Raw genomic sequence first — 26,143 nt, 5'->3', positions numbered from 1 at the left:
CGTTTGACATGCGTTCGTTTTGTATATTTTATAAAGCTCAGAAAGGCGGGGTTAATGGCGAACCAGACAAACATCGTTGGTTAAGCGAAGCCCGACTCAATCGACAGGACAAATCGAGGCAACTCTTTGGAAGCGCTTCCTTTTAGTTGTCAACAAGGAATGTGAATGGATACTGAACAGTAGCTCTTAGCAGTAAATGGTGTTCAAGACGATTGGGAAACACTTTGCTGAACAAATAACCGTGTCTGTTCTGTAGTGTCACGTCGGTCAGGTAGGCAGCTGAACTTCACCTGCTGTGTTCTCGCTGTACCTTGTTAGTAGGCTAATGTTAGCTGGTTATTAACTGAGTTATGTTGAAAGTAGCCTTTATTATCGATTATTGTCGCAGTTATGCTTGTTCATTCTGAAGAGCAACTCGGGCAAATGGATACCAATAGTCTGTGTCAATGCCATTCGCTAACTCAGTTGAACTTCCTTATATATTGTGAACAATAAAGTGGAAAATACAGTCAAGGTCTCAGCCTTTATCCTTTTAGCTTGTTAGGTGCAACGCTTTGCTAAAGTATTTATACCGCTTGAACTTCCTGGAATTTGGCTATGGCAAACCTCAATGTGTTTTGTTTGTCCAATTTGGCAAAACGTGTAGCCCCTTGTTGTTTAAAAGGCCTTCAGTGAAATGGTGTTGTCCTAAGTATTGGCACTAACATGTTTTCTTTTCATGTCAAATTCATTTAATATGTGTTGATCCTGGTGATCTATTTAGTAAAATTCCAGCAAAATCCATTGATGTGTTTGGTGTGATTGTACCATTTCAAAATGTGGGAAAGTTCAAACTACAAGAATGCTTTGGCTTTCGGCAGCTGGAGACGCGTGTATGCGTGTATGACATGCATCAAACGAAAGTTTTGTCATGTGTGACTGTAGTTTTTTATTTTAAAATTTTTTGCATCATAAAAATGCCTTTATCTTGGCTCAGAATGTCAGTGGTGGATATTAGTGCACTTTGAAATAGTCAGATATTACATTCTCTCAACACTAAACTATTGATCTGATTCTCTCTTTTTGCCTCAGACATACCTTTTAAACAAAGACAGATGTGGATTGAGTGATACTCCTGTCACCAGGCTTCAGAATATCCATGTGCATAATCTTCTTAAAGTTTGATCCTCGGCCTGCGTCCAAAAATGCCTACAGGTAAGGCGAAACCACCCATGCTTTGATGTGAAAACCTCCTAAACAAACTTAAGGAAATAAGTGCTTTAAACTGATTTTTAGTAGGAAGAACAGGAAGTTATAAGATGCCTTTTTTTTTTTTTTACTAATAATCTAATAATCTAGATTATTAGTTAATCTAGGTTTTAGGGGTCTGCAACCTTTACAGTCTAAAACGCCATTTTTGCTCCCACTCCAGTTCAGTAAAACTCATTTAGAGCCACAAACGTTACCAGACATGTTGGAAAAACGGCATGCATTTTGACCAGTCCTCTAGAAGTTTTGACATATTTCATTTCATTTCCATTTTTAGGTTTTGAACTAAAGAACAACTTTAGCAAAAAAAGAAAATGGATGCATTTTACGGGGTGTAAAATGCCCGTAAAATGGCATTTTACACCCCGGGGTGTGGGGGTGTTTTTGTGGGGTGTTTGATATTTGTGGAAAAATTTCTTTAAAAATGCCAACCTACTGACAAGAAAAGTTGGTCCAAATATTGATTACTGGTGCTTTTAGCGTCATTTTGTTGTGGAAATTCAATGTAATTATGCCACAAAAAAAAGAAAATAACAAAGCTTTAAGCTGCTAAATTATGAATTTGTCTGTATTTATCCATATTTACAAGCATTAGTTTGTTCTTTACCTGTTTTTGTGATAGTTGTTAATAGTCATTGTGGACGGTCCAAAGAGCCACTTATGCCTTGCAGACCTCTGGCCTATGATGACCGATCAAGTTCAGAATGCACCCATTCATATATAATTAAAGCTTTTGTACATTAACTATGAATAAGTACAAAGTAAGGCAGCTTAAGTTTTATGTTTTAATGCTCTGGGGTACAGTTCTCGATGCAGAGTATAACAGCCAGCCAGTTTTAGAAGATAAATAATAGAGTGGTTTGTATACAGTATATCTGTTATTATGGAATAAGATCTCTTTGAGTTTTACACAAAGAGGGTGGCATAAAGTCTAACTGGGTTGGATTTTTTTCACATGAGCATTGACAGAGATTAACTTTAAAATGTCCTCCAGGATTTTTCTGCGTGCTGGATCTGATTCGTCCTGCTGTGAAATAGATGTGCAAGAGTTTCGTAAACATTGGCTGAATCACCAGAAATATAGCTGAGGGAAAAATGTCACAACACAGGTCACGCATCAGACGTCTTACGAAATGGAGATTTTGTGTCAAATGTGTCATTATCACTTTTATAGTCGCAGCGTGGATACATCAGACTGGAAAACAGAAACTGACATATTTTGATGAATTGTGACACAGATAAATTGTGATGCTCGAACCCTGGGTAAACAGGCCGTTTGCGGGAACAACTCCAGAACAGGAAAGAAGAAAACAGCAGTTGAGAATCAGCTGGGATATGCTTCGGCCGGCTTGCTCTTGGTTAGAAATGAGAGGCCCTGATGGTGCAAGGAGATCGAATGCGTTAGTTTCAAGTATCCCTGCCTCATAACCAGTTCATGCACTCTTTCCAGACTGTCAGTCGATCTGAAACGCAGTCGTTAGAGCACAGCTGCTTAAACAGGACGAAAATCAGTGACGTTAAATAAGAGGCTCTTACAACATGTGCGTCAGATGGCCTCCACTTGTCGGAGGGTTCCGCTGCTTCTCCCAGAAATAATGAGAAAGGATGTTGCTGGCAGTAGTAGCAAAGGTTGAGGGGGGAGACACAAACAACAGAGTTGGGGCCAACAGGTATTGTCACAGAAAACAACCAGAAGGTTCCAGAGTGAGAACCAGCAAAATCACTAAAGGCAGACAAAACAATAACAAGTGATGAGGTAATTTTTTAATTGTTTTTTATTTTTAATTTTTGCCTTTTTGAGCTGTATCTATTTCCGTTAGAATCACAAGGGAGAAAGCTATCATCTAAAGTAGTTATTTAATTTTCATCTAAAGTAGTTCTTTAGTTTTCATCTAAAGTAGTTATTTAATTTTCATCTAAAGTAGTTCTTTAGTTTTCATCTAAAGTAGTTCTTTAGTTTTCATCTAAAGTAGTTCTTTAGTTTTCATCTAAAGTAGTTCTTTTGTTCTCATTTAAAGTAGTTCTTTAGTTTTCATCTAAAGTAGTTCTTTAGATGAGAACTAATAGAAGGAATCCATGACCTGTTGTGTTTTTATATTGGCATTCAATATAAAAATAAAAACATTTTGGTACTGTCCAGACAGTGGAACATTGCTACTTATAATACTGTAATCCTAACACTAAATTGTATGGGTATCCCAATTCTATACTAATATTGGAAATTTGTCTGACATCTGCCAAAATATCTAATATTTGATAAGATTGACCTGTGTCTAAAGCCGCTGTCGATAGAAGAACTCGACTCCAGCATTTAGTTCACCCCAATAGAAATTGTATCCTGCACAGACCCATTGGTTAATAATAAATAGGTCAGCTATTCTCATGCCTATTGTTATTGGCTATTTTTCTCCGACTAATATCATTCGATCAAGCCTTTCCTAACACTCCACACTGCAAAATAAGTAATACAAGAATGTTTAATTTGTGCCAATTGGTATCGGCCAATACTCAAAGCTGCAACATTGGTATAGTGTCAGAAGTGAAAAAGTTGTACTAATTTTTCATACTTTAGTCTGGGCTGATCGTGTTGCTGACAGAGCTCTGAAGTGAGGGCATTTTATTTATTTATATGACTTTAGTGTTCATTACTTCATGCGGCGATTGAAATAGTTGATCGCATAATTTTTTAATAAATACAACCTCAGTACATTCAGTATGTTTTCAGTCAATTCAGCGCTGTTTTCCTGTATCAGATATTTATTATCCGATACGAAATCTCAGATATTAGTATCGTGTCGGAAGTGAAAAAAGCGGATCGATGTCTTCCTAGTTTTCACTTCAGAGATTAGATAATCACTTCACAATAATTGCTAAAATGTAAACTCGACTTCCTAAGCAAAAGCCTTTTTTTACAGTCAGTTTTTATCAATTCACAGTTTTGTTTTGTTTTTCCTGTGGTTTCCATGTTCCTTATCCGGTAGTAAATGGCGACTCCTTTCAGCTGGAAGTAAAGACTGGTGCGCTACAAGCAGTCAGTGTGGGCTATGGCGCAATACGGAGGTGTACGTCATTATATTCCCCCAGAGGTTGAGGGCATAGTCCTGCTCTGTCCTTCTCCAGCCCTGACCTTGCCTAAGGAGTGGACAACAGAGGTGTGTTATGAGTACTAAGTGGGACCTGGGGAGAGTTGAAATGTATTGTGTGCTGCTACATTTACCTGAAGTTTATTATGTACAGTTGAAACCAGAAGTTTACATACCCCAAATAAAACAACGCATTTCTTTTCTCTGTCGGAAGTTAAATCAGACCAAACTTCTCCTGTTTTGGGTCAGTTAGACTCATAAAAATGATTTGCTTAATACCACTATAATGAAAGAATATATCAGAAAAGATTAGATGCATTTTCTATTTGGGAGCATTAAAGCGTATGACTTGTGGTCAAATGTTTTGGGTTTCCTTCCACAAGCTTCTCACAGTAGGTCGTTGCCGCCTCTCTGCTTCTCTGCAAGTAACATGCAGTGTGTGTTTGTGTTTTTCTGTTAGCCAACCACGTCAGTAAATATGGCAGAAAAACGAAGAAATGACACCCGATCATTTTTCAGTGCAGCAAAAAGGCCAAGTAAGTAAGAAACGCTGCACTTTGAAAGGGAAGTTAATGATACCATTTTCTAAACATAAAACAAACAAAAAAAGTGGCTGAAGTTTTTATGAAATTGTTTCGTCATGGTGTTGTTAGGCAAAGCAACAGAGAACAGAGCGGGACGCAGAGAGAGAGAGAGAGACAGTCAGTCAGGGTCAAAGAGTCACAGGTAAGTGCAAGTTTACGCTGGCGAAGGTCCTCAGTCATCCAGGACAAAAACATAAACGGTTTAAAAAATATAGCAAAGTAATTACATAAACTCAAGTCCAGCTGTTTTTTTTTTTCAAATACTTTGTTTCTTTTTGTGCAAGTTAGATGAACGTGAGTTATTGTTGAGAAGAACCCTCTTTCATTTAAACATGTATTCAGGGTTATTTGATCAAGTTGAGGCAGAGAAAAGTCTTTTTTTTTGTCTTTCTGCTGTAGTTAATAAAGTTACTGTACGCGCCATTTAGTTTCATTTTACGTATGCAAGCTATAATTTAAATAACACAACTTGGATTGAGAGACACCACAATAAATCACTGTTGATGAGGAATTATATTGTTTGATCAGGTGGGGTTACAGTCTGACGTATTTCTTCTGCTTGAACTTAAGATGAACTATTTGTAAAGATGTTGTAGCAGAGATTAGATCAGTGACATTGACCACAGGAATCTACGAACACAAGGCAAACTCGAATTTAAATAACATTTAGATTTGAGTTTGGACTTCTCTGGGTCTCATCAGCTTTTTTAATGAGGACAACCACACCCATATTTGTTATGCAACTTGTCATTTTTGGTCCTGCAGACAGAACACATTAAAGACCTGTCTTATAAGAGATATGAGACTAATAAGGGACATCATTGTAATAATTAATATTACTACTCAATACATTTTAGCCAGCCATTTCAGCCAGTTATTCAGTAAACTCCAAGCAGCACTGATAAGGTTCCATTTGTACATTTCCTATCCTTACGTTTGCACAATGTGCCTTTTTATTTGGTGTATGTAAACTTCTGGTTTCTGCGGTTTTAAAAACAAATTTGCAACTTCATCAGATGTAATTATTAAAGTCGCAAAACAAAATGACTGAAATGTTTCTGCGGGAGTGAGACGGCTTCTTAATCAGCTTGGATGACTCGGTGATTACCCACATGCTGTTATTTCTCTATCTTGACGTCTAATTTCTGGTTTATATTGTTCTCCTCCTTTTGCGAGTTTTCATAGCAAAACTTATTCCCCCAGCAGCTGAGCGGCATTGTAATGTGATTATGGTTTATATGTAGACACAGTAGAGTCGTATTTAAAATAATGATGTAATTATGGTGTGTCCTCGTTCGGCTTGCTAGTTGGTTTCAGGTACAAATATTGCAATTAGTTCTAAAAACTGGCAAACTACATATCTCACACTTATTTATTCAGCAAAGACTAAGCTAAAAAACAGGGTAATTTATTTATGTAGTTCATTTCCCCTCTACTATGACTGGAGGCCTGTAGCTCTCCTTGTAGCTTGTTCTTTTTTTCTTCCACATTCGTTTTTACCTTTTTTGTATTAGTTTTCTTTATCACAATAACTTTTTGTTCTTGATGCTTGAACCTTTACCATCCTTTAGTGTTGTCTTTTAGTAAATACTAAGTTTTCCAATCATACTCATGAGACATTCTGAAATGGTAGTTCACAAAATGTAGATCCCCCCTTCCCGTCCCTGTTTGTTGATTTGTGCCATTGAATAAACAAAAAAATCAAAACGAGCTTAACGAGCGGCAATCAGTCTGCCAGAGATCGGCATTGACCACTTTACTTTTGATTTGCTGTGGTTGGTGATTCATTGGGCAAATATTTGGGCTGCAACGTACAATTATTTTAGTAATTGAATAGTCTCACGATTAATTCATTAATCAAATAAAAAAATGCTAATTTTGCAGAAATTTCTTTTAACCGCTTGAGCCTTTTTTTTTGTGCAATGCTACAAATGCATTCAAAGATGCAAATGAGCAAATAATTGAATAACTTTTTTAAAAAGTAAAACAAATGAAAATTGTATTGCCTAAAATGCAGTAACATAGCATTACTCTACTATCTATTGATGTGCCAAAGGGCAGTTAATTTTACGACAACACACCAGCAATTAATATTTAACTAGCGGGCCTGGGGTTAAATTCCACAACTTCAACCAGTGGAGGTTAAAACCACAAAACCTATCAACCAACAAGGTGCTAGCAAGACCAAAAAGGAGATCAATAAATAAATAAACCAATAAATAAATACAATGTATTAGTTGGATAGTAGAGTAAGGCAGAATTCCTCAGCAGTTTTTTCAGAAACACTTAAATTGTTGCTTGAAACAATTAGCATAGCGCTTAGTGGCAGTGGTACAAGCTTGATTCATAAATAGTAGTGTTTTTCTCACCGTATGACTGGAGCTCCAGTATTTCAGCATTTCAGCTAAGACTTGCCAGATTTAGTTGGGGTTCTGTTTTTATCTTTTTACGCACACCTTCAATACTCTTGCTCATGTGAACACATAAACTACACAAGATCGCAAATTTGTTTTGCAGTACAATCACCAACATCGTTTTTTTTTTTTTTCCCTTCATGATCAAAGTTTTTATAAACATCTTTTATTCCCGGAGGATGGCTCCGACTTTACTAAACCTTCACCCTAATGCCACACCATCCTACCCTTTCAGGTTTGCACAAAAGATCACCGAGGTGACCCTCTCAATTTTCTGTCCATTCACTAAGATTTGCCGTTAAACATCGAAATAATGTTTTCCAAGTTGCAAAAAGAAACCCCAAACATTCAGGGTCATTCATATGTGAACCAGATGAATCATTAGGGGCAGACAGAAATTGCGAGGAACATTTCGCATGAGTTCATTGCTGAACAAAAAAAGAAACAAATGTCATCTGAGTTCTGGTTTCGCTTTGATCCTTCTCCGCTTCCCAGCATGCCTTCAACACAATACAGCCGGCTGCCTGACACTGGAGATCGAGATGCTTGCATGGGATCTCCCCCTTAGGATCCAGCAGCAGATGCTGTGCCCGGTGTAGCATCATTAGTGTTTGCTTTGTTTCCAGTTAACACTGGTGACTCACATAGTGCAGGCTGCAGGAGGCTGTCATTAGCCTTTGAAACACCCCAAGAGGAGAGTTTAGTCTTGTGTTTTGGCGGCCAACTTGAAAGAATAATTGGTGGAGCACGGCCAAAGCTCGGGGGAAACATACAGATGGCGTTTAAATCAATACATTTTATTGTTAGTTTAAGTCCATGTGCTTTGCAGAATTGTGATATTATGTTAAGATCCCCTAAAATGCACTTTTGTACATGAATAAATTATGACTTAAAGCTTAAAGGTGTAGCTTAAAGGTTTAATGTTCATTTCTGCAGAAGAAAATCACAGCAGTTAGCACAGTTGTAATTAGCATAATTAGTTTTCAGCAACACCACTGGTTCATGTATCATGTGAGTGTATACAAATTAAAAAAAACTTTAGTGATAGCCATTTTTAAAGAGCAGTCAGGAGTTGGACTTTTACTATTTTATGATTTAATAAAATGTTTAAGAGTTGCAAAAAATAAACAGGAATATATTGTAAATTCTGAAACAGAAGTGGGAAAATCTGCTGCCATAATACTTAAAATATTGCAAAAGCTGCAGTGATAAATCGTTTATTTGTATTACTGTTTATTTGTAGCCTTTGTTATGCTGAGCATGTTGTCATATTGAATTTACAGGATGCAGAGAGATACTTTGTTATTGGCTTGTGTTGCTACTGGTAGTTAGCCTGGCTGTTTAGCATGACAAGTAAAGTCGACGGATGTCCTAACGTTTTTTCAGTTTACTAGTAGAGGTTAGCAGGTTTATATTTATAATGTTATGATAGTTCATGGGCCGTAGGAGCTGAAAAAAAGTTAAAGACATAAACATAATGGCAACGTTTCTCTCGGAGAAACTGAGTAACTCGGGTCAAATTTCAGTTCTGGGATTAACCTACAGGCACACTCTGTCAATCCCATTCAAGGTTATAATTGTTTTGCAGTCATGATGTGTCAGTAAAATCCAATTGACACACCAGAGTGGGGAAAGCATCAGGAGTGGTTATTTACACAAGTGGAACTTTTAAGTAATGGTTATTTTAGTTTTCATCACTTTCACTCCCTTATTGTGTTTCTCTATTTCAGTAACAAGCTCTCTTTGTGTGCTGAGTCATTGAATTTTGGAGTAAATTTATGTGCACATAAAACTCTGACTTTGGTATGAAAATGGTAAAAAAAAAAAAATAAATAAATGTTATGACCACTTCTCCAAAAATCATTCTGGCTTTGTTTTAAACCTTGCCAAAAAAAGTAGGAAATTTTGAGTTTGGTTAAATTTTTTAGCTGTCTTAATGATAAATATTGCTTTTGTAAATCTTACTTATCTTACCTTAGTGGTGTTGCATTCAAGCTTGGGAAATCCTCTCTTCCTGCATGATGGTGTGGAGTGGAATCTATCTCAATGGGAAAATGAGACTTATCGTCTTTACGAGTTGAAAAATGTCAAGTTCATATTCTGCAACCAGCAGCAATCCCATTTTTCCACTCTTAAGCCCTTTCTCCACAGGCTGACTGAGTTCTTTTCCAGTCAGCCCCGGCCAGATTCGTCTCCATTTGCAGATCCTGTGGTGTTCCTCCCTGTTTTTTGCAACCTGTGGGGTGGTACAATCCAGGGGTTGCTCGCAAGCGATTTCATTTACAGCAGACTGCTTTCGTCGGCGTAAACTCCTGGAACGACAACATCGCCATCAGCATTTTCAATCCCACAACAACACCTTAGTAGGTGGCGAGATGGCAAGCTTCAAATCGATAATTCTGTGGTTTGAGGTCCAAATCTTTTTATCAACCGTGACAGGCGAGCATATCCAGCATCAGCTGGGTGGGTCACTAGACAATCAAAAAAAGGGGCAGGATGTGCCAAGCTCTTTCTAGTTTCTACGCAGTACTGACCTCCTTGTTTAAGGGAATAAATTGTTTCCCTGCTAATGTGTCTTGTGTCCTTGAAGATTAATAATCCAATCCAATAAGGGACACCAAACACAAGTGAGTGGTAGAATAAAACGTTTGGCTTTGGCAGAGAGGATTTGAGCACAACAGATCCTCAATGCATAAATATGGCATCCCTACAAATGTGGCACCATTTTAACCCTTGTGCGGTCTTAAGAGTCGGGGTGATTTGGATCCCATAAGTTTTTTTTACTCTCTGCACGGTCCAGCGAGGTCGCACTGACATCTTGTGAGTTTTTACAAGTTTCGGGAACTAACGGTCTGACGGGACAACCCATCCACTATCTGACCGTGACATCTGCCACTCTTCTCCTGAGCACCGCACTAAGTACGCGGGAGGTTTAAGGGAAATCAATAGGTTTTTCAATAAAGTAAGAAGTATGAATTACTTTTTTTGCACAGTTGAAAACTTCCAGTATGAAAATGAATTCTGTGATTTATCTCAGTGCCTTTACAAACCAGGTGGAAAAACTCACCTGTCACCCGAAGGCTCAGGGGCTTTGTGTTCTTTGACCAAATCTAAAAAAAGACCTTCTCTGGCCTCTCTGTCAATCTCCTCAGGCTAATTTTGGCTGCAAATAGAGATGAGTTTTACAACAGACCGTCCAAAGCTGCCGACTTCTGGGGCACCAACAGTGAAATCCTCAGTGGTAAGTTGACATTTTAGAGATATATCACTGCCTGACTGCCTTTTACATTCTTTGCTAACTGTCTTTCCAGTAATCAAGGTGGAATTACTTCTTTACTTCCCAATTTAGACTTTCTTCTAATGCGCCACAGAACAACCCGACCCACAGTAAGCTAAACTACCATATCCAATTTTACAGGTGCCCGGTGCAGAGGAAATCAATCATTTGCTGTTTTTTATTTTCTCGCTATTTTCTTCCCGCGTAAGAAGGAAACACAGACATAACCTCGTTGTTCATCAATCTCCTCTCGCCACTTTAATAGAGGGGTCAGGACTCCACCAGCGGGTCCGTAATTGATGGCTGTTTTTATGTGATGTGACAGGAATAAATGGCCCTGCCTTATCTGTAGCGCTGGCGCGAGGGGAGGAGGAGGTTGGTGCGGGGGGCAGCAGCAGGACCCTGAAGGAGACAGACCATGAAGGGAAGTAAGCAATAGCACCCTGAGGGATCTGTGCAGTTATCTACCCCCCCACAGAGGAACGGGAGCATTTAGCTCTTGGTGGAGAGGACCTGTCCTAATTGATCACCAGGAAGCGCTGCTGACATACTCACCTTTTAATAGGACAATGTGAGGGAGAGGAATCCAGAAAGAAAGCAGCTAGTGAATGGACTCTGTTTCATTTAACGCGACGCAACACGTTGAATTTGTCCGTCCAATATAAAAAGAAATATTGTTAATTATAATTTTTGGTGTTTAATGGTCCGTACTATACATACAAACATACAGTATATAAGGCATAATTAAAATACTTTTGAAAATTTTATGTTAAACTGGATAATCTGTACTTCAGTACATTATTTATCAGTTCAGTACAATAAAACAGAAGATTTATGGTATTGATTTTAATAAAAGCTATTCGTCAAAGTTTATAACAGTTCACAGAGTCTATTTTTTTTTTCTCTCTAGCTCTCGGTGAAGGCGGACGCTTTTTTCTTCTGCTCCTCTCCTTGCCCCTTCTCACCCTGCTTGCTCTGTTTTTGTGTTGCTTTTTTAGAGCCTTTCTTTGCACATCCTCTAAATCTACAAATTATGGATCTGGTCAACCGGTCTCTCAATGCAATTGATCAAATTTTCTCAACGAGAAGACTGGACACAGGAGATCCCTCTTGTCCTGCGGGCACACACCCGACGGGATGGATTCACCCTGGATTTATTCATGATAACAGGATTTCTGCTGTTTGGAGCTTGCGGATACCTGGCTTACCGAACAATTTGTGACGGATTTGGCCAAGCTAGCGAACACTCAGACTGTTGGTGTGGGACAGAGACGCAAGGTGGATGTGAGTCTTGCTGAGACTCGCAGCCCAGCTGAGGACTCAAAACCCACTAACAGGATGGAATCGATCTTGGAGAAGTTGCTAGCTTTGGTTTGGTGGAACAGCCACACTAGTTTGGATGATTGGGATAAACTATAAGAGATATACCAGTTAAAGACACTGGGACAGACAGAAATTTTAAGTCTGCCCGATCTAAAGAGAATTTGTTATTCTGAATCTGGCTCCCTTTGGCCTTGGCGGCTATCTCTAATCTCCTGGAGTTTATGTAGACAAACTGCTCCTTCCCATCACCTCACACTCCTGAAGTCACCCAGGGAATCTTATGGCTGAACTCTCAGGGACTCACGCTTGATTATTTCACCTTTATCAGAGACTTTCTTTGGGAGAACAGGCTGTGAGAGACTTGGGCTAATCTGCAAGCACGTCATAGTTGCAGACAAACACACCCTCTGACCTCAACACCTTTGCGGGCATGTCTTTGTCTTACTATATGTGGCATATCCTACCCAAAGTAGTCTTTTCATCCTGTAAAAACATCCTACTTTTTAGATAATTACTTGTTAGAAACTGTGGAGTACTCAGTTTTTAGTCACTCTTTTGCTTTTTTTTTTTTAGAAACTGTAGAGTACTTGCTATCTAGACGAATATTATACTTCTTACATTGCTTTTTAGATTATCATGCAGAGAGACTCCTATTATTGCAACCCAGAAAAGGACTTAAAACAAACTTATAATCCAGAAAAAATTCTTACAGAACAGAAACACTTAATTTTTATTATTATTTAGAAACTGTGGAGTACTCGTTACTCTTACAAATTTAGAGCATACTTAGAAAGTCCAGAGAATACTTATACTTATCTGGAAACCCAGGAGTCCAGAGGATACTTACTTACTTACTAATTGTCAGATTATTGTAAATTTTTTGCAAAAATAGACAAAAACATTGGGTTTAAGTGACTACTACTATACTGCTGCCTAAGCCTTACTTCATGTCAAGTTATTGTCCATGATCAAAATGCCAAATAACAAAAATTGAGCTGTTTAGTTGTTACTTTGTTTCTCATTTTCTTTCTTCTACATGTAGATTTCGGAATGGTTTTATTAGATTAATAGATTAAAATATTGCCAAACTCCTCTCAAATATTTCTAATGCTGCAGCACAAAACCAGTGGTTTTGATTGCAAACAAAATCACACACAAATGTTTTTTTTGTTTTTGTTTTTATGCTGGAGGGACTGATAGATTAAACATTGCACCAATTTCTCTTTACCAGGTCTGGACCTAGAGTATGGTAAGGAAGGTGGATCATGGCTGGGAATCAGCAAGAGGGGCAAGCTGGCCGCCATCACAAACTACATGGAAGGACATCCTAACCCTAATGCACAAGGAAGAGGTAAGCCTGCCACGTCGGGGTCACCACATCTGATCACATCTGGACCGCTACCCATCCCACATGCCAGCGATGTTCACCGTTTCCCCGTTTACCGATCTGCAGGGTTCCTTGTGTCGAACTACCTTATGGATAAGGATGTGGACAGCTACTCCTACCTGAAGAAGGTGTCTGCAGAAGGCCACTTGTACAATGGCTTCAATCTCATCACAGCTGAGTTCAAGTGAGTGAAAGGTGAAACTTATGCCTTTATTTTATTTGCCCTCCACGGACACAGGCGAGCCAGACCTGCGTGTTAGTAGGCCTCTCATGATAAACTTTGCTGGATGATATGTTATTGCGATACATGATGATACTGTTGTTTTGAGACCAATTTCAAGTAATATAATTGAAATGGCATAATAATGTAAGACCACATTCTAAAATATCAATAAACCTTTAATTCTAATTTATCCTTGGAACTGGGAGATATGTTAAATATACAAAATAAATAAAACAAAACAACAAATAAAATAATTAAAAAGTCTCTGTAAACAACCAATCCAAGAGACTGAAGACTTTTGTCATCCAGTTTTTAGTAGAAAGAAAAATAAAAGAGAAGAACAATAAATCATTCAAGCAGAAAATATTGAGTTTGTTTTAATTTATCACGCAATTAATAGATTTATTACTTATTGCGACAGGCCTATGTCCTTAAAGTTGGAAAACAGAACAATAGAATAGAATAGAATTCAACTTTATTGTCATTGCACTGTCACAAGTACAAGCAACGAGATGTAGTATTATCGTCTTGTACGCAATTTCATGCGTCTTCTACAGTATATTCATGAAGAACAAGAACTCTTTAAATGCATTGTTACATTGTAATATTTAACAAAACAATTAGCTTTTTATTCTTAGGTTCTGTTTTGTTCCCGCAACAAAACACAGCTGTAAAAACTGCTTCTTGATACGAGCAATTTTAAGCACAAAGAAAAAGGAAGTGATGCTGAACTGCATTAAAAACATAGGGTTGTCTTATTTTGTCTTCACCAGCCTGAAGTTACTGAATCCCAGTGACCTGCTTAGGAAAGAGAATTCAAAATGGGTTCAGTGGAGGCTAAGATGCTAGCAAAGCAGGAAGTCCCTGCAGGCAACTGACATGGAAACCTGTATCACTGCCTGCCAGGGAGAGGTTGGAAGTTGGGTTCAAACACACCCAAATGGATTCCTGCAGGGGAAGAAAGGTGTGATGGAAGGTATTTTTGGTGTCAGGAGGTGTGTATCCTGCTAACATGGCCTCTAGCTGGATCTTGAACCGATGTTTTTTTTTTTTTTTATTATTTAATTTATTTTTTTTTAGCTTGCGCTTCCCTTTCTTTGCTTTGTTTTATCAACATTTCTGCGATTCCACCAAGCGGGATCGTCGCCTACTGTAACTCGTCTCTTTCCTGAAGCAAAAGCTCCGACGCAACAAAAAGCGTCCGATTGTTTCACATTTCCTACACATATTTTTTTTTACATATTTACACGAATGGGAGCTACGTTAAGAACACATTTCTCTTTTTGTTTAAAAAAAACCAAAAAAACAAAAACTGCTTTCACTGCGGACAGAGAGGAAACACAGAGAAAGAAAGCCTTCATCTTCTAAATAAACGCCGGCATTAGCAATTCATTTCCTCTCGGCTGCAGTGTGACCCGCAGCGCTGGAGAAATCGGCTGCTTCTTCGCCAATCAATAACACATTGAGTGAATGAGACGGCCACTGCTTTATATTGTAATTAGAGGATTTCTCACTCATTTGTCAGGAGCAGCTTTACTCCAAATGAAGCTGAAGATTAGGTCAAGGTGTTGCCTTCTTTTGTAATGGATTTTTTTTCTTTCCTGATTTGTTTTGGCACTGTGATCTGCTTAATAATGCTTTGAATAATGATTTCTAACCTTTAACTGGCTGATTTTGTGATTCATTTTTATCAGTGGGTATCTTACGGTGGGTTTTAAACCCCACAATAAAGAGGTTGAAATATACAAGCTTGTCCTTACTGTACTGTATATCCTGTATTTTTTTAAATAGAATTTTAGCACCTTTTGCTCCATCTACATGCCTCAATGTTGCCGTTACACCTGAATTTCCCCCACAGCGAAACAAAGGATTATTCTATTCTATTCTATTCTATGTTCACCTACTGAGAAATGGCTCACTTTACCTGCTTCCGGCTTGAGTGCAGCTGATTTGGAATCGTAACTTCAGAAATTAGCCGAACCTTTTTGCCTAAAAGCATGGGTTGTGATGCTTGGCAGAACTTTGCTTGAGCTTAGAAAGAAACATTGAGACTCTGCCAATAATACACATTACAAAGTAGAAGGGTTAGATAAACTCTAGTTGTTTAGAGGAAAATCTACGATGATTATTTTTAAAATAATACAGCATTAGTGGTTCTCAATTTTTTTTAGAGATACAAAGAAAGCGTTGCTGTGTCCAGAATAAAAGCAGTCTTGGATCACAGAATAATTTTTACATCCTCTGAGTGACTTCAAATAAAAAGGAAATTAGTGGTGGGGAAAAAAACGAATGACGATTTTTGAAGAAGAGAACATTTAGAAAATGAAACAGATAATCTTAAAAGCTTATACTGAGGTCATTATTGGAGGATGAGAAATCAAAGTGGGCCTTTAATCTTCCTGTTTATCTTTCTACAAAAGTTTTTTTTTTTTTATCCAATCATTATGTTTTTTAGATATTCTTTTTTTTTTTCACCCCTCCAGGGGGTCTTTTGTGGTCAGCAAATTCCAGAAATTCCATATAAAAACTTTATAAACATAATTCTGAAAAGCCTGGCTGAATTCCAGCAGTAGATGAAGTTAATGTGAAGCCGTAGTGGTTTGCAGAGGTAATCCCAACCGTCAGCTTTTCCACATTTTGTCAGGTTACAGCCACAAACCTCAATGTGAAAAAGGAGGAAGATCATTTTTTGTTTTCAGTTTTTAAAATAAATAAAATTCTCAAAAGACAATTTGAGATGTCTTTTGTTTTCACCTCCCTCCGCTGGATACTTTGCCAAAATGTTTTTTTAGTTATTTTTTTTTTTTTACCACAATTACAGCAGAAAGTCTTTTGTATCAGCAGCTTTCACATGTACAGACTGGTATATTTACCAATTTGTCTTTGTGAAAGAAAGTCAGATTGAGTGGAGAGCGTCTTTGAACATAATCTTTCAAGCTTAGAAGCTCAACTAGGTTTTGGTCTGGACTTTGATCGGCTCATTCTAACTGAAGATTACTGTTTGATGGATATGTTCCCCCCATCCGTGGCTTTTACTGTGCATCTGTATTTATGGGTGCACTTAAAATTCTGGGCGACGAGTTTTCAGAGTGCTTGTTGTCGTTGCCTAAAAGTCCGACCCACCTTCGCCTGTGCTGGAAGCTCATCCAGGCAACTGCGCCACAGCTGGCGATAGGGAAGTTTCTTTACAGCGCCAACATAAAGGGCTCTTCATTTGAACCAATCCCAGCCGGCATACTGATTATCTCTCTGCCGGAGATCTTAAAAAAAAGGCTCCTTCTTTTTTTTTTCAAGAAAAAACCCCTCTTTCCTCTTTGCCGTCTCTCTTTTTATGCCCAGTGGCTCTGATCTCCTGCTGTTCCCTCATCTCTGCCCAAATCAACTCACAGCCCTGCTGATGGGAACCTCAATATTCCAGCTACTTTCATGAAGCAGAAACGGCCACTCTCTATCTTTTTCTTCTTCTCTCTCTCTCTGTCTCTCTCTACTTCTCCACAAAATCCTCCACCTGCTTCCTCCATGGTCAATTTGATCCACATCACCGACATGAGGGCCTTTAGTTCAGGCCACAATTCCAAGAACAAAACTAATATTTCATGCTCTGTGCTTGGTTATTGTGCCTTACTAATTGTTTTATTTCCCTTCAGATTACACTTCCAGCTGCTTTAAAAAAAAAAAAAAAAGTTATTTAATGACTAGCATCAGAGCGTGGTAGGAGCAGTGTCTGTTATCACTCCTGTCAACACCGTCTACTGCCGCTGTGCTGACTGTCACCGTAGGGACGCAGACAGTGTTGTTGTTTATTTATGATGTTTAGCTGGCTCTGGGTACAAGAAACAATATTAAGGACGTGGAATTGCTGTTGTCAGAAGGATTTCGTAGTGTCAGCTGGCAGCTTAGAGGATTGCTCTGTGTGTCTGGTGTTTCCTTCTTTAACACGTATTTCCGTGCCTCTAGAACATGCTCTGCTCAGAAGTGTTAGATTTGTTTTTGTCAGACTACCCTTGTGTTTTTTTTTCTCCTCAGTGTAGTGTGGTTTTGCTGATATTAAAGCGTATGGCTGAGTGTTTGTTTTTTGGTTTTTTTGCACCCTTCTCAGTTTTGTACTTTTTAACAGTTTTGGTCTTGTTTGTGCCCAGGGCTTTTTGCGGTACAAAAAGGGAACTGTCTGCCCCAGGACTTGTCTTATCTGCCATGCATCAGTTCGCACCGTCCTCAAGCACGTTTGGATATTTGCTAATGATTTAGAGTATTCCATTACAGTCTTATGTGACAATATTTAATGTAACTTCTTGCTAATTTTCCACAGACACATCACATGTATGAGATCACGCCAGCCAGCTCCCTGCTGGATGGCACAAAAACTGCTTGCGAACGATAACTGCCACTGATTTTAGCTGTCAGGTTGTCAACATAATGCACTAAATCTTAAATGCAAGCCTGATATATATTTCAGAAAAATAGACATAGTGCTTTGATACTAATTGTTAATACTACAACATATAGATGATGCACAGGTCAGGAACATGTTTGGATTAAAAAGGGAGAGGAAAGTAGTTCAGGTATGCTAGCATGACTTTGACAACCTTAACATGTAGATGTGTTGTGTAATTGGGTGTGTTTCAGTTCAGGTAAAACATACAAATACAAAAAAGACCCACACTCCAACTCCGACAGATCATCAGGTGTTTAAATTAGCTGTTGCTGTGTCCAGCAACGCAGCAACAGGCAAAATGAACATCAAGCCTGAAAATATAAAACTGTATCAGACTGATTGCTCCTTGTGTGGGAAATGTTTGTGTGTTTTTGCGGGTAATCCTGATACAATAAGAACTAGCGGGGCTCTTGTCAGTCAGTTGATATAGCAACGGCTCTATGCATAACATAGCCAACAAAATTTATGACCGGTTATGAATATGAAAAATAGAGGGAGAGTGAGGGGAGGGGGCATTAATGAATTTCACACCTCTGACCGCAGCAGGTGGTAGCTATTGATGTCATGAGATAGAACAGATGTTAATGACTTATTGTAATTCTTTATCACTGCCCTGTACTGTTCTTGGTGAGTCTGAAAGACAACCCCTACTGTTCTTTCGCGGGATAAACAATCTGCGTTTTCTACCCCCATTCTTTGTATTTGGTCTAAAACATGGCTCTCCTAGTGGTCTGAACGACTTGCTACCTTAGCTCCAATTGTTTGTACTCAGTCTGAAAGACACCTATCTCCTGCTCTTTAGTGATGTAAAACGAGTTGCTACCTTAGCTCTGGTTGTTTGTACTCAGCCAGAAAGACAATGTTTTAGTTGCGGAGTTACTGTAATCTTATCTAAGGATTTTTTTAAATTGTCATTTTAGATTTAACTTTAAACTTAAGAATCAAACATAAAAGCAGGAGATAAGCATCTTTCAGACTGAGTACAAACAGAGACAGCTAAGGTAGCAAGTCGTGAGCCATGTTTTAGACTAAGTACAATGAATGGCAGCAGAGGAAGCAGATTGTTTATCCCGCAAAAGAACAGTAGGGGTTGTCTTTCAGACTCACCAAGAACAGTACAGGGCAGTGATAAAGAATTACAATAAGTCATTAACATCTGTTCTATCTCATGACGTTTTTGCAAGTAATCCTGATACATAAGCAATAAGAACTATTGTCAGTCAGTTGATATAGCAACGGCTCTATGCATAACATAGCCGACAGAGGACGAGAAAATTTAAGATGTTCTTCAGTGAGTTTTTTGCATTATTTTCCCTTTGCTGTGACGCACTTCTCTAAATTAATAATAGCTGCATCTCCAGGTTACATTTTGTTCATGTTCTGCTCCGGCACCACAGCTATGAATGGCAATTAAAAAGAATCGTCTTTTTACCCTCCAGTGTTGTGTTAACATGTCTGTAGGGTCTAGAGTTGAGACTCACCACATACTCTACCCAGTTTGTCTGTATTTCACCATAGTGGCAAATGGCTACTTGTAAACAGAACTGTATTTCAAACAACCAAAATTCTGCCTCTATTCAGATCCATGTTGAAATATTCTGATCAGCATTGGGATTCTGATGTGCACAACCAGGTACCATCAATATGTTCCAAAAACTTCTCTTTGGAATAGCCTGCTTTGTATCAGGTAGCTTAGCGCTGATTATGCATGTCTCAGTTTTTTCCACATATTCAGGCCGTGTTTTGCTTGCATTACTGGAATTTAGCTGCATTTAACCGCCAACAACTAAAGACTGCCATCTGCAGTCAAATCTTCTCTCCTTCATTTGGCTCATACACAAAGTATAAAGCGGTATTACTACTGATAATTGTCATGGATACAAATACAGCACCGAAGAGTTTTTAAAACTACAAAGTGCTGAATATGATTTATGTTTTATGGTTTCGATATTTGTGGGTTTCATGACTCTGAAACATGTCACTGTCCATTTTACGACCACAGACCCGGCATCATGCTCTGAGTTTCCAGCTCTTCTCTGAATAGCATCCGAGTTCGATGTTGGAGCGGTATTGCACCACATTTCAGATTGACTGATGCCACTGCTACGGCCGACATAAAACTGACATCAAAAAGTTCACTGGCCTTCCAGTTCAAAGGATCTGGTCATAATTTATGATTCTCCCTGCTGTACTAAGTCTGTGACAGATGCCCTTGATGTTGGATAGATTTCTCAGAATGAATTAACTCACCGCAACGGACCGGTTCGAAAGGAGCTGCGGCACTGTAGTTAAATGCTCTCTGCAGCATTGGATTGTACAATGACAGCCGTCGTTTTCCCCGCCAGTTTAGCACAATGTTCAATCCCGCAGTCCCTTCAGTGTCTTCTTTTTCTAGTTCCCAATACAAACAGTTTGCAAAAGAGATGTAAATGTATTAATTCCAATAATCCTAGACTGGTATGTAGTGAAACATGTATTATGCACTGTTGTTTTTACCTTTTCCCCTGTAGACTCATAATTGCTGTACTTGTTTATTTTATTAGCATAGATGCATTACTACTCTTGCCACTGCATTCTCACCTGGACATAGATGTATGCAATTGTAAAATGTCTCATTTTCTATGCTGTTGTGTCCCATCTAGAGCCAAACAAGACACTGTGTGTTACTATGGAAACAGAGGCAGCTCTGAACCCATCCGTCTGAATCCAGGTCTGTGTTTTTATTATGGTTGCTGTAAAAACTGCCCATTCCACATCCACCTTTCCTCCTGGCCTCCGGCCCGTCCGCGTTTGCCTGACATTTTCTGTCGGTGTTGCTCTCAGCTTGTGTCGTTTGCTGAAGCTCACGCCAAAAGGACACCCAGCTGAGATTGTGTAGACGCATCTTTGTATCGTTCATGTTGTCTCTCCTCAGCAGGGATCTACGGCTTAAGCAATTCACTCCTGGACACTCCGTGGAAGAAGCTTCTGAAAGGCAAGGAGCACTTTACCAACGTCGTCGGTGACCAGTCGCTGTCCGGCGACGGATTGGTCCAAGCGCTGCTCCACGTCCTTAATAACGAGGAGCTGTGAGTGACTAACACCCACGCGAAAGCATGAAAAACATACTCTGTTGTGATTTTTTCTTTTCTCAATCTGACACTTAAAAAAACAGGTTTCAGAGAAAATTATTGTTTTAAATGTCCCAACTTTTATAAATGTGTCAGAAAAAAAATGTATCAATTGAATGCACATAAAGTATATTTACTAAGAGATTTTTCTTTTCTGTTTCCTTGCTTTCCTGTACAGCAACACACCTGACCCACTGCAAGAGCAGCTGGGTGAAGGATACAGCAGGTCCATGGTCCAGGCTCTGTCAGCTGTATGCGTCCGCTCTCCTCATTATGGCACAAGGTCAGTGGCTCCCAACCTCGACAAATCTCTCTGTTTGTTCCTACCGCCACCCTGCTGCGACTGGAAGGACTACCAGAAGATTGTTCAGGTCAGGGGTGCTCAAAGTGCGGCGCAGGGGCCGTTTCTGGCCTTCAGAGTAATTTTGGGCAGCCCTCACCTGCAAGTCAAGAACAGTACAAATTGACCCGACCAGGACAAGCACTGAATTAGTCACAGACAGCATTTATGATGAAAAACTGAGTTCTGTTCTTGTGTTGAGAATAGCAATTGTTCCAAATTTTTCATAAATGATGTGTCTTTCTTTTAATAAACAAATCTATGCTCTTCAAAAATCTGACAATTTTGTTTATTTGGTAACACTTTGTTTGAAGGGGTGTGTATAAAACTGACATGACACTGTCAGAAACATGACCTAACACCTGTTGTGAACATGAAGGATTCTTAATAAAAAAAAAAAAAGAGTCTTAATGAAGGTTTATGAGTCGTGAAGTGTCATTCGGTAAATAATGACACATTTAATGCAAAGTTGGCATTTTTAATGAACTTTTAATGCAACATTCAGTGCACCTTTGCATTATCAGTGTCATTATTTACTGAATGACAATAACAACAATTGTAAACACTTATAAAGGCCTCTCTTGCCCTCGGTGAAGACGGATGTTTTTTTCCTCGGCTCCCTCCCTGCCCATGCCTGCCCTGCTTGCTCTGTTTTTCTCCTGTCTTTTTAACTGGAGTCTTTCTTCACACATCCTCCAGATCTACAAATTATGGGTCTGGTCAACTGAACTTTCAATGTAACTGATAAAATTTTCTCAACAAGAAGACTGGGGAAAGATATTAGGTACACCCTTCAATCAAAATGTATGACCGAATATGAATATGAAAAATAGAGGGAGAGTGTGGGGGGGGTGATTATGTGTTAATGAATTTCACACCTCTGACCGCAGCAGGTGGTAGCTATTGATGTCATGAGATAGAACAGATGTTAATGACTTATTGTAATTCTTTATCACTGCCCTGTACTGTTCTTGGTGAGTCTGAAAGACAACCCCTACTGTTCTTTTGCGGGATAAACAATCTGCGTCCTCTACACCCATTCTTTGTACTTGGTCTAAAACATGGCTCTCCTAGTGGTCTGAACGACTTGCTACCTTAGCTCCAATTGTTTGTACTCAGCCAGAAAGACACCTATCTCCTGCTCTTTAGTGGTCTACCCAGTCTGCGTCCTCTACCCCATTCTTTGTATTTGGTCTAAAACATGGCTGTCCTAGTGGTCTAGACGACTTGCCACCTCAGCTGTCTCTGTTTGTACTCAGTCTGAAAGACACCTATCTCCTGCTCTTTAGTGATGTAAAACGAGTTGCTACCTTAGCTCTGGTTGTTTGTACTCAGTCTGAAAGACAATGTTTTAGTTGCAGCGTTACTTTAATCTTATCTAAGGATTTTTTTTTTAAATTGTCATTTTAGATTTAACTTTAAACTTAAGAATCAAACATAAAAGTCCATAAAAGCAGGAGATAAGCATCTTTTAGACTGAGTACAAACAGAGACAGCTGAGGTGGCTAGTCGTCTAGACCACTAGGACAGCCATGTTTTAGACCAAGTACAAAGAAGGGGGGTAGAGGACGCAGATTGTTTATCCTTATATCCTTAGAAAGTGTATAGTATTCACTATTTAGATCAATATTAGATTAATTTTTAGATTATTATGCAGGAAAACTCCTATTATTGCAACCCAGAAAAGGAATTAGAACGAACTTAGAATCCAGAAAAAATTCTCCCAGAACAGGAACATTTAGTTTTTATTATTACTTAGAAACTGTGGAGTACTCATTCCTTTTACAAATTTAGAGCATACTTAGAAAGTCCAGAGAATACTTATATTTATCTAGCAACCCAGAAGTCCAGAAGATACCTACTTACTTACTTACTTACACTTATTTAGCAACCCAGAGCAGGGATTAGAACTTGGAATCCAGAAAAACTACCTTAGCAACTATTTACTTAGACTCCTGTTCTTCCAAGCCAGAAAAGGAATTAGATTAGAGGATTCTTACTTATACTTACCTAACAACAAGAGGAGTATCTAGTTTATATACTCTGGATCAACATTTTTAGCTTTTTCTTCTTTTGCTCTTTCCTTTGGTCTGTTATTTTGTTTCTATTTCCTTATAATCTCTATAAAGCACTTCGTATTGCCTTGTTGCTGAAAATGTGCTATATAAATAAAATTACCTTTACCTTTACTCCTTCACGACATGTTATGTCATGCTTGCGACAGTGTCACGTTAGATTTTTATGGACACCTCTTCAAATAAAGTGTTACCATTTTATCTCTTTAAAATATTCCATACGTTTATTTTTGAGAATGTAAAAGTAAAAGAAGCCACTGTGACATATTTTTTTTTACATTCAGATCTAAAATCAACCACTGCAGGAAAATGAAATGGGGGCAGCGTTTGGTGTGATAGCGCTGTGGATTAGCAGACGCAGACGTTACTGTAGACACAGTTCTTCGTTAAAATGTTCATACCTCTTGAACCTTTGGCGCATTACACCCTCAAACCAAAATGTACTTTATTGAAATTTCATGTGGTGCACCAGTGGTGCAAAAAGTGGGTATTAAACTATATCAAAACATATGGGCGCTGTAGTAGAGGGGGCGCCAAAGCGATGGCAGATGAATTATTTCTAGTCGGCACTCTTTGTCTTTGTTGTTCAGACAGAAATCATTTGTTTAGCTAGGTAACTAGAATCATAAAAAAAGGTAAATTATAGAACTTGGCAGTGATGAAGTATCTGAGAAGTCTGATGGGATGCAACGTCCAAAAAACATACTTAACACCAAGTTCATGTAATTCAGCTGTGAGGTTGGAGCGAAAGAAGAGAAGAAGAGAGAAAGAATCAGGATAGACAGGGGAAAGCAACAGGTTGGCTTAATGTTAGGCGGAAGTGTAGAAACAGTCATTTAATCACAAGTGAATAGTTTGAAAATATTTATTTTTTAAAAACTACGTTGCTTTGTGTATTCAACAAAAAATGTATTGAGCATTGGGTGCTACTGTTACATTTTATTATAAAACAATTTCTTTGTGTGTTTTTGATTGTCATGCGTAACATGAAATAAGGGCGGCGCCTACAATATGTCCACACACACCTCAGAAAATACGTTTTTGTGCCTCTGGTTGTAATACGACAAAATACGGAAAAATTCAGAGGATGCAAATACTTTTGTTAAACATGTTTTTATTGAACCTTAAGAAAACCTTGATGTGTTGTTTGACCCTGGTGACAACTTGTTCTTTCTGGGTTTTTTTATTTTTGTTTTCTTTTCTTTTTCCTATTCAGGACCAACACAATAATCCTGATAGATGCAGAGGGGAATGTCACCTTCACAGAGCGCACAATGCTCGACGTCGACACAAGCAAGTGGAGCACCAATTCTTTCCAGTTCAACCTCCAGGCATGAAGATGAGCTAGAGGAGACCAACTCTGTGCCTTTCTGCAACCTCTTTCCCCCTCCATCAGCCACTCTGCTGCAGCTGCTCTGCCCTCATTGCAGCACCAAGAGCAGAAAGACTTGTGTGCACTTTTTTCTTCAGCTAGACGCCATCTGTCTCATGTACATCAACCACATGAATTCTCTGCCCTTGAGTTCAAATGTTTTTGTTTTTTTTAAAATTGTGCTAAGTTAAATAAATCGCCAAAGGACAATTACATTTTTATGAATAAAAACGTTTTATCCACATGTCACAGAATACACCTGCTGGGATGCTTGAGAATGTCTAATCTGTTATTGTCCAGGCAACCATAAAGTCCTCGTGATGCCGTCTGATGTTGTTGGAGTCAAACTTTCTACCTCTAAATTTGAAAAAGAAATAGACTCTTCCAGATTTCAGACTGGAACTTTTAAAGTCAAATTACCAAAGTTTGAGGACAGAACAACATATTATAGATGAAGGTAACCCTCTCCATTAGTGGTTACTTTGACAGCACTTGGGTATTTCAGAAATATTATGGTATTTATGGCATCCTCTGTTGTTGAATAATGAATTTACAACTATTAGACATGGAATACAGTTTATTCAATCGCAGTCTAAAAAAATACATCATGGGAAAATTAATATTTGAAGGTTTTTTTTTACATTTTGAATGTAATTTAGTTTCCTAAACATTTGAGACGTGTGTTTTATTATGCAGGTGGTTGTTATTGGTATTGATTAGAACACCCAACTTGATCAAAGTTTGAGCTCTTGGATCCAAACGGTTCCAGGAAGGTATATAAAAAAATGCTATTGTGGGGTTTCACATTTACTCTAATTTCTTTGATGATTTTATGTAAACTTCTGACTGCAACTGTAGGTGATTAAAGTCAGTGGTGTAATTTGTGCCTAAATATGATAAAGTATGAAGTCTTAAGCATGATTTATTTGTTTAAAAACCCAACACCTTTACTTACAAATAACACCTTTCAGTATGTTTCAATTTTACAATTCAGCAATGTAGCTCCTCTTACATCAGCATGCAAACAGCGACATCCCCTGGCCACGTGTACTGAAATAAAGCATTTGTTTCTTATTTCGTTGTCATAATCCTGGTTGAAGCAAAATTATCATGCCATGCAGTAGAGTAAATATTTAAATATAATACAAAATAAACAATTGTGAAACCTAAAACTTCTGTAAGCTCTGAAGATACCCACATTCGTTTGAGTCTGCAGTTTAACATGAAGAACCTGTTCATTGGCCGGATCCTGAATCTGCGTAACAGCGGGAA

General features: G+C 38.5%; 1 protein-coding gene across 5 annotated transcripts; it reads left to right on the top strand.

Moving 5' to 3' along the window:
• Window positions 1-116: 116 nt before the first annotated feature.
• Window positions 117-25,945, top strand: tango2 (transport and golgi organization 2 homolog (Drosophila)). Of its 5 annotated transcripts, none has more exons than XM_028033157.1 (10): window positions 4,278-4,400; window positions 4,792-4,867; window positions 4,985-5,057; window positions 10,482-10,570; window positions 13,161-13,280; window positions 13,383-13,500; window positions 20,617-20,684; window positions 20,892-21,042; window positions 21,263-21,367; window positions 24,716-25,945. In XM_028033157.1, the coding sequence occupies exons 1-10, from the start codon at window positions 4,293-4,295 to the stop codon at window positions 24,834-24,836; spliced, it is 1,029 nt and encodes a 342-aa protein (XP_027888958.1). In that variant the 5' UTR covers window positions 4,278-4,292; the 3' UTR covers window positions 24,837-25,945. The 5 variants fall into 5 exon arrangements, with proteins under 5 accessions (XP_027888961.1, XP_027888959.1, XP_027888960.1 ...); XM_028033156.1 differs by having other exon boundaries at window positions 20,889-21,042; XM_028033160.1 differs by lacking the exons at window positions 4,278-4,400; window positions 4,792-4,867; window positions 4,985-5,057 and adding exons at window positions 117-271; window positions 1,072-1,194.
• The last annotated feature ends 198 nt before the right edge of the window (window positions 25,946-26,143 follow it).

The sequence above is a fragment of the Xiphophorus couchianus genome, chromosome 12, assembly GCF_001444195.1.
Source record: "Xiphophorus couchianus chromosome 12, X_couchianus-1.0, whole genome shotgun sequence".
Lineage (NCBI taxonomy): Eukaryota > Metazoa > Chordata > Actinopteri > Cyprinodontiformes > Poeciliidae > Xiphophorus > Xiphophorus couchianus.
Note: the sequence above shows the minus strand (reverse complement) of the source record. Positions and strands in the feature narration are given on the sequence as shown.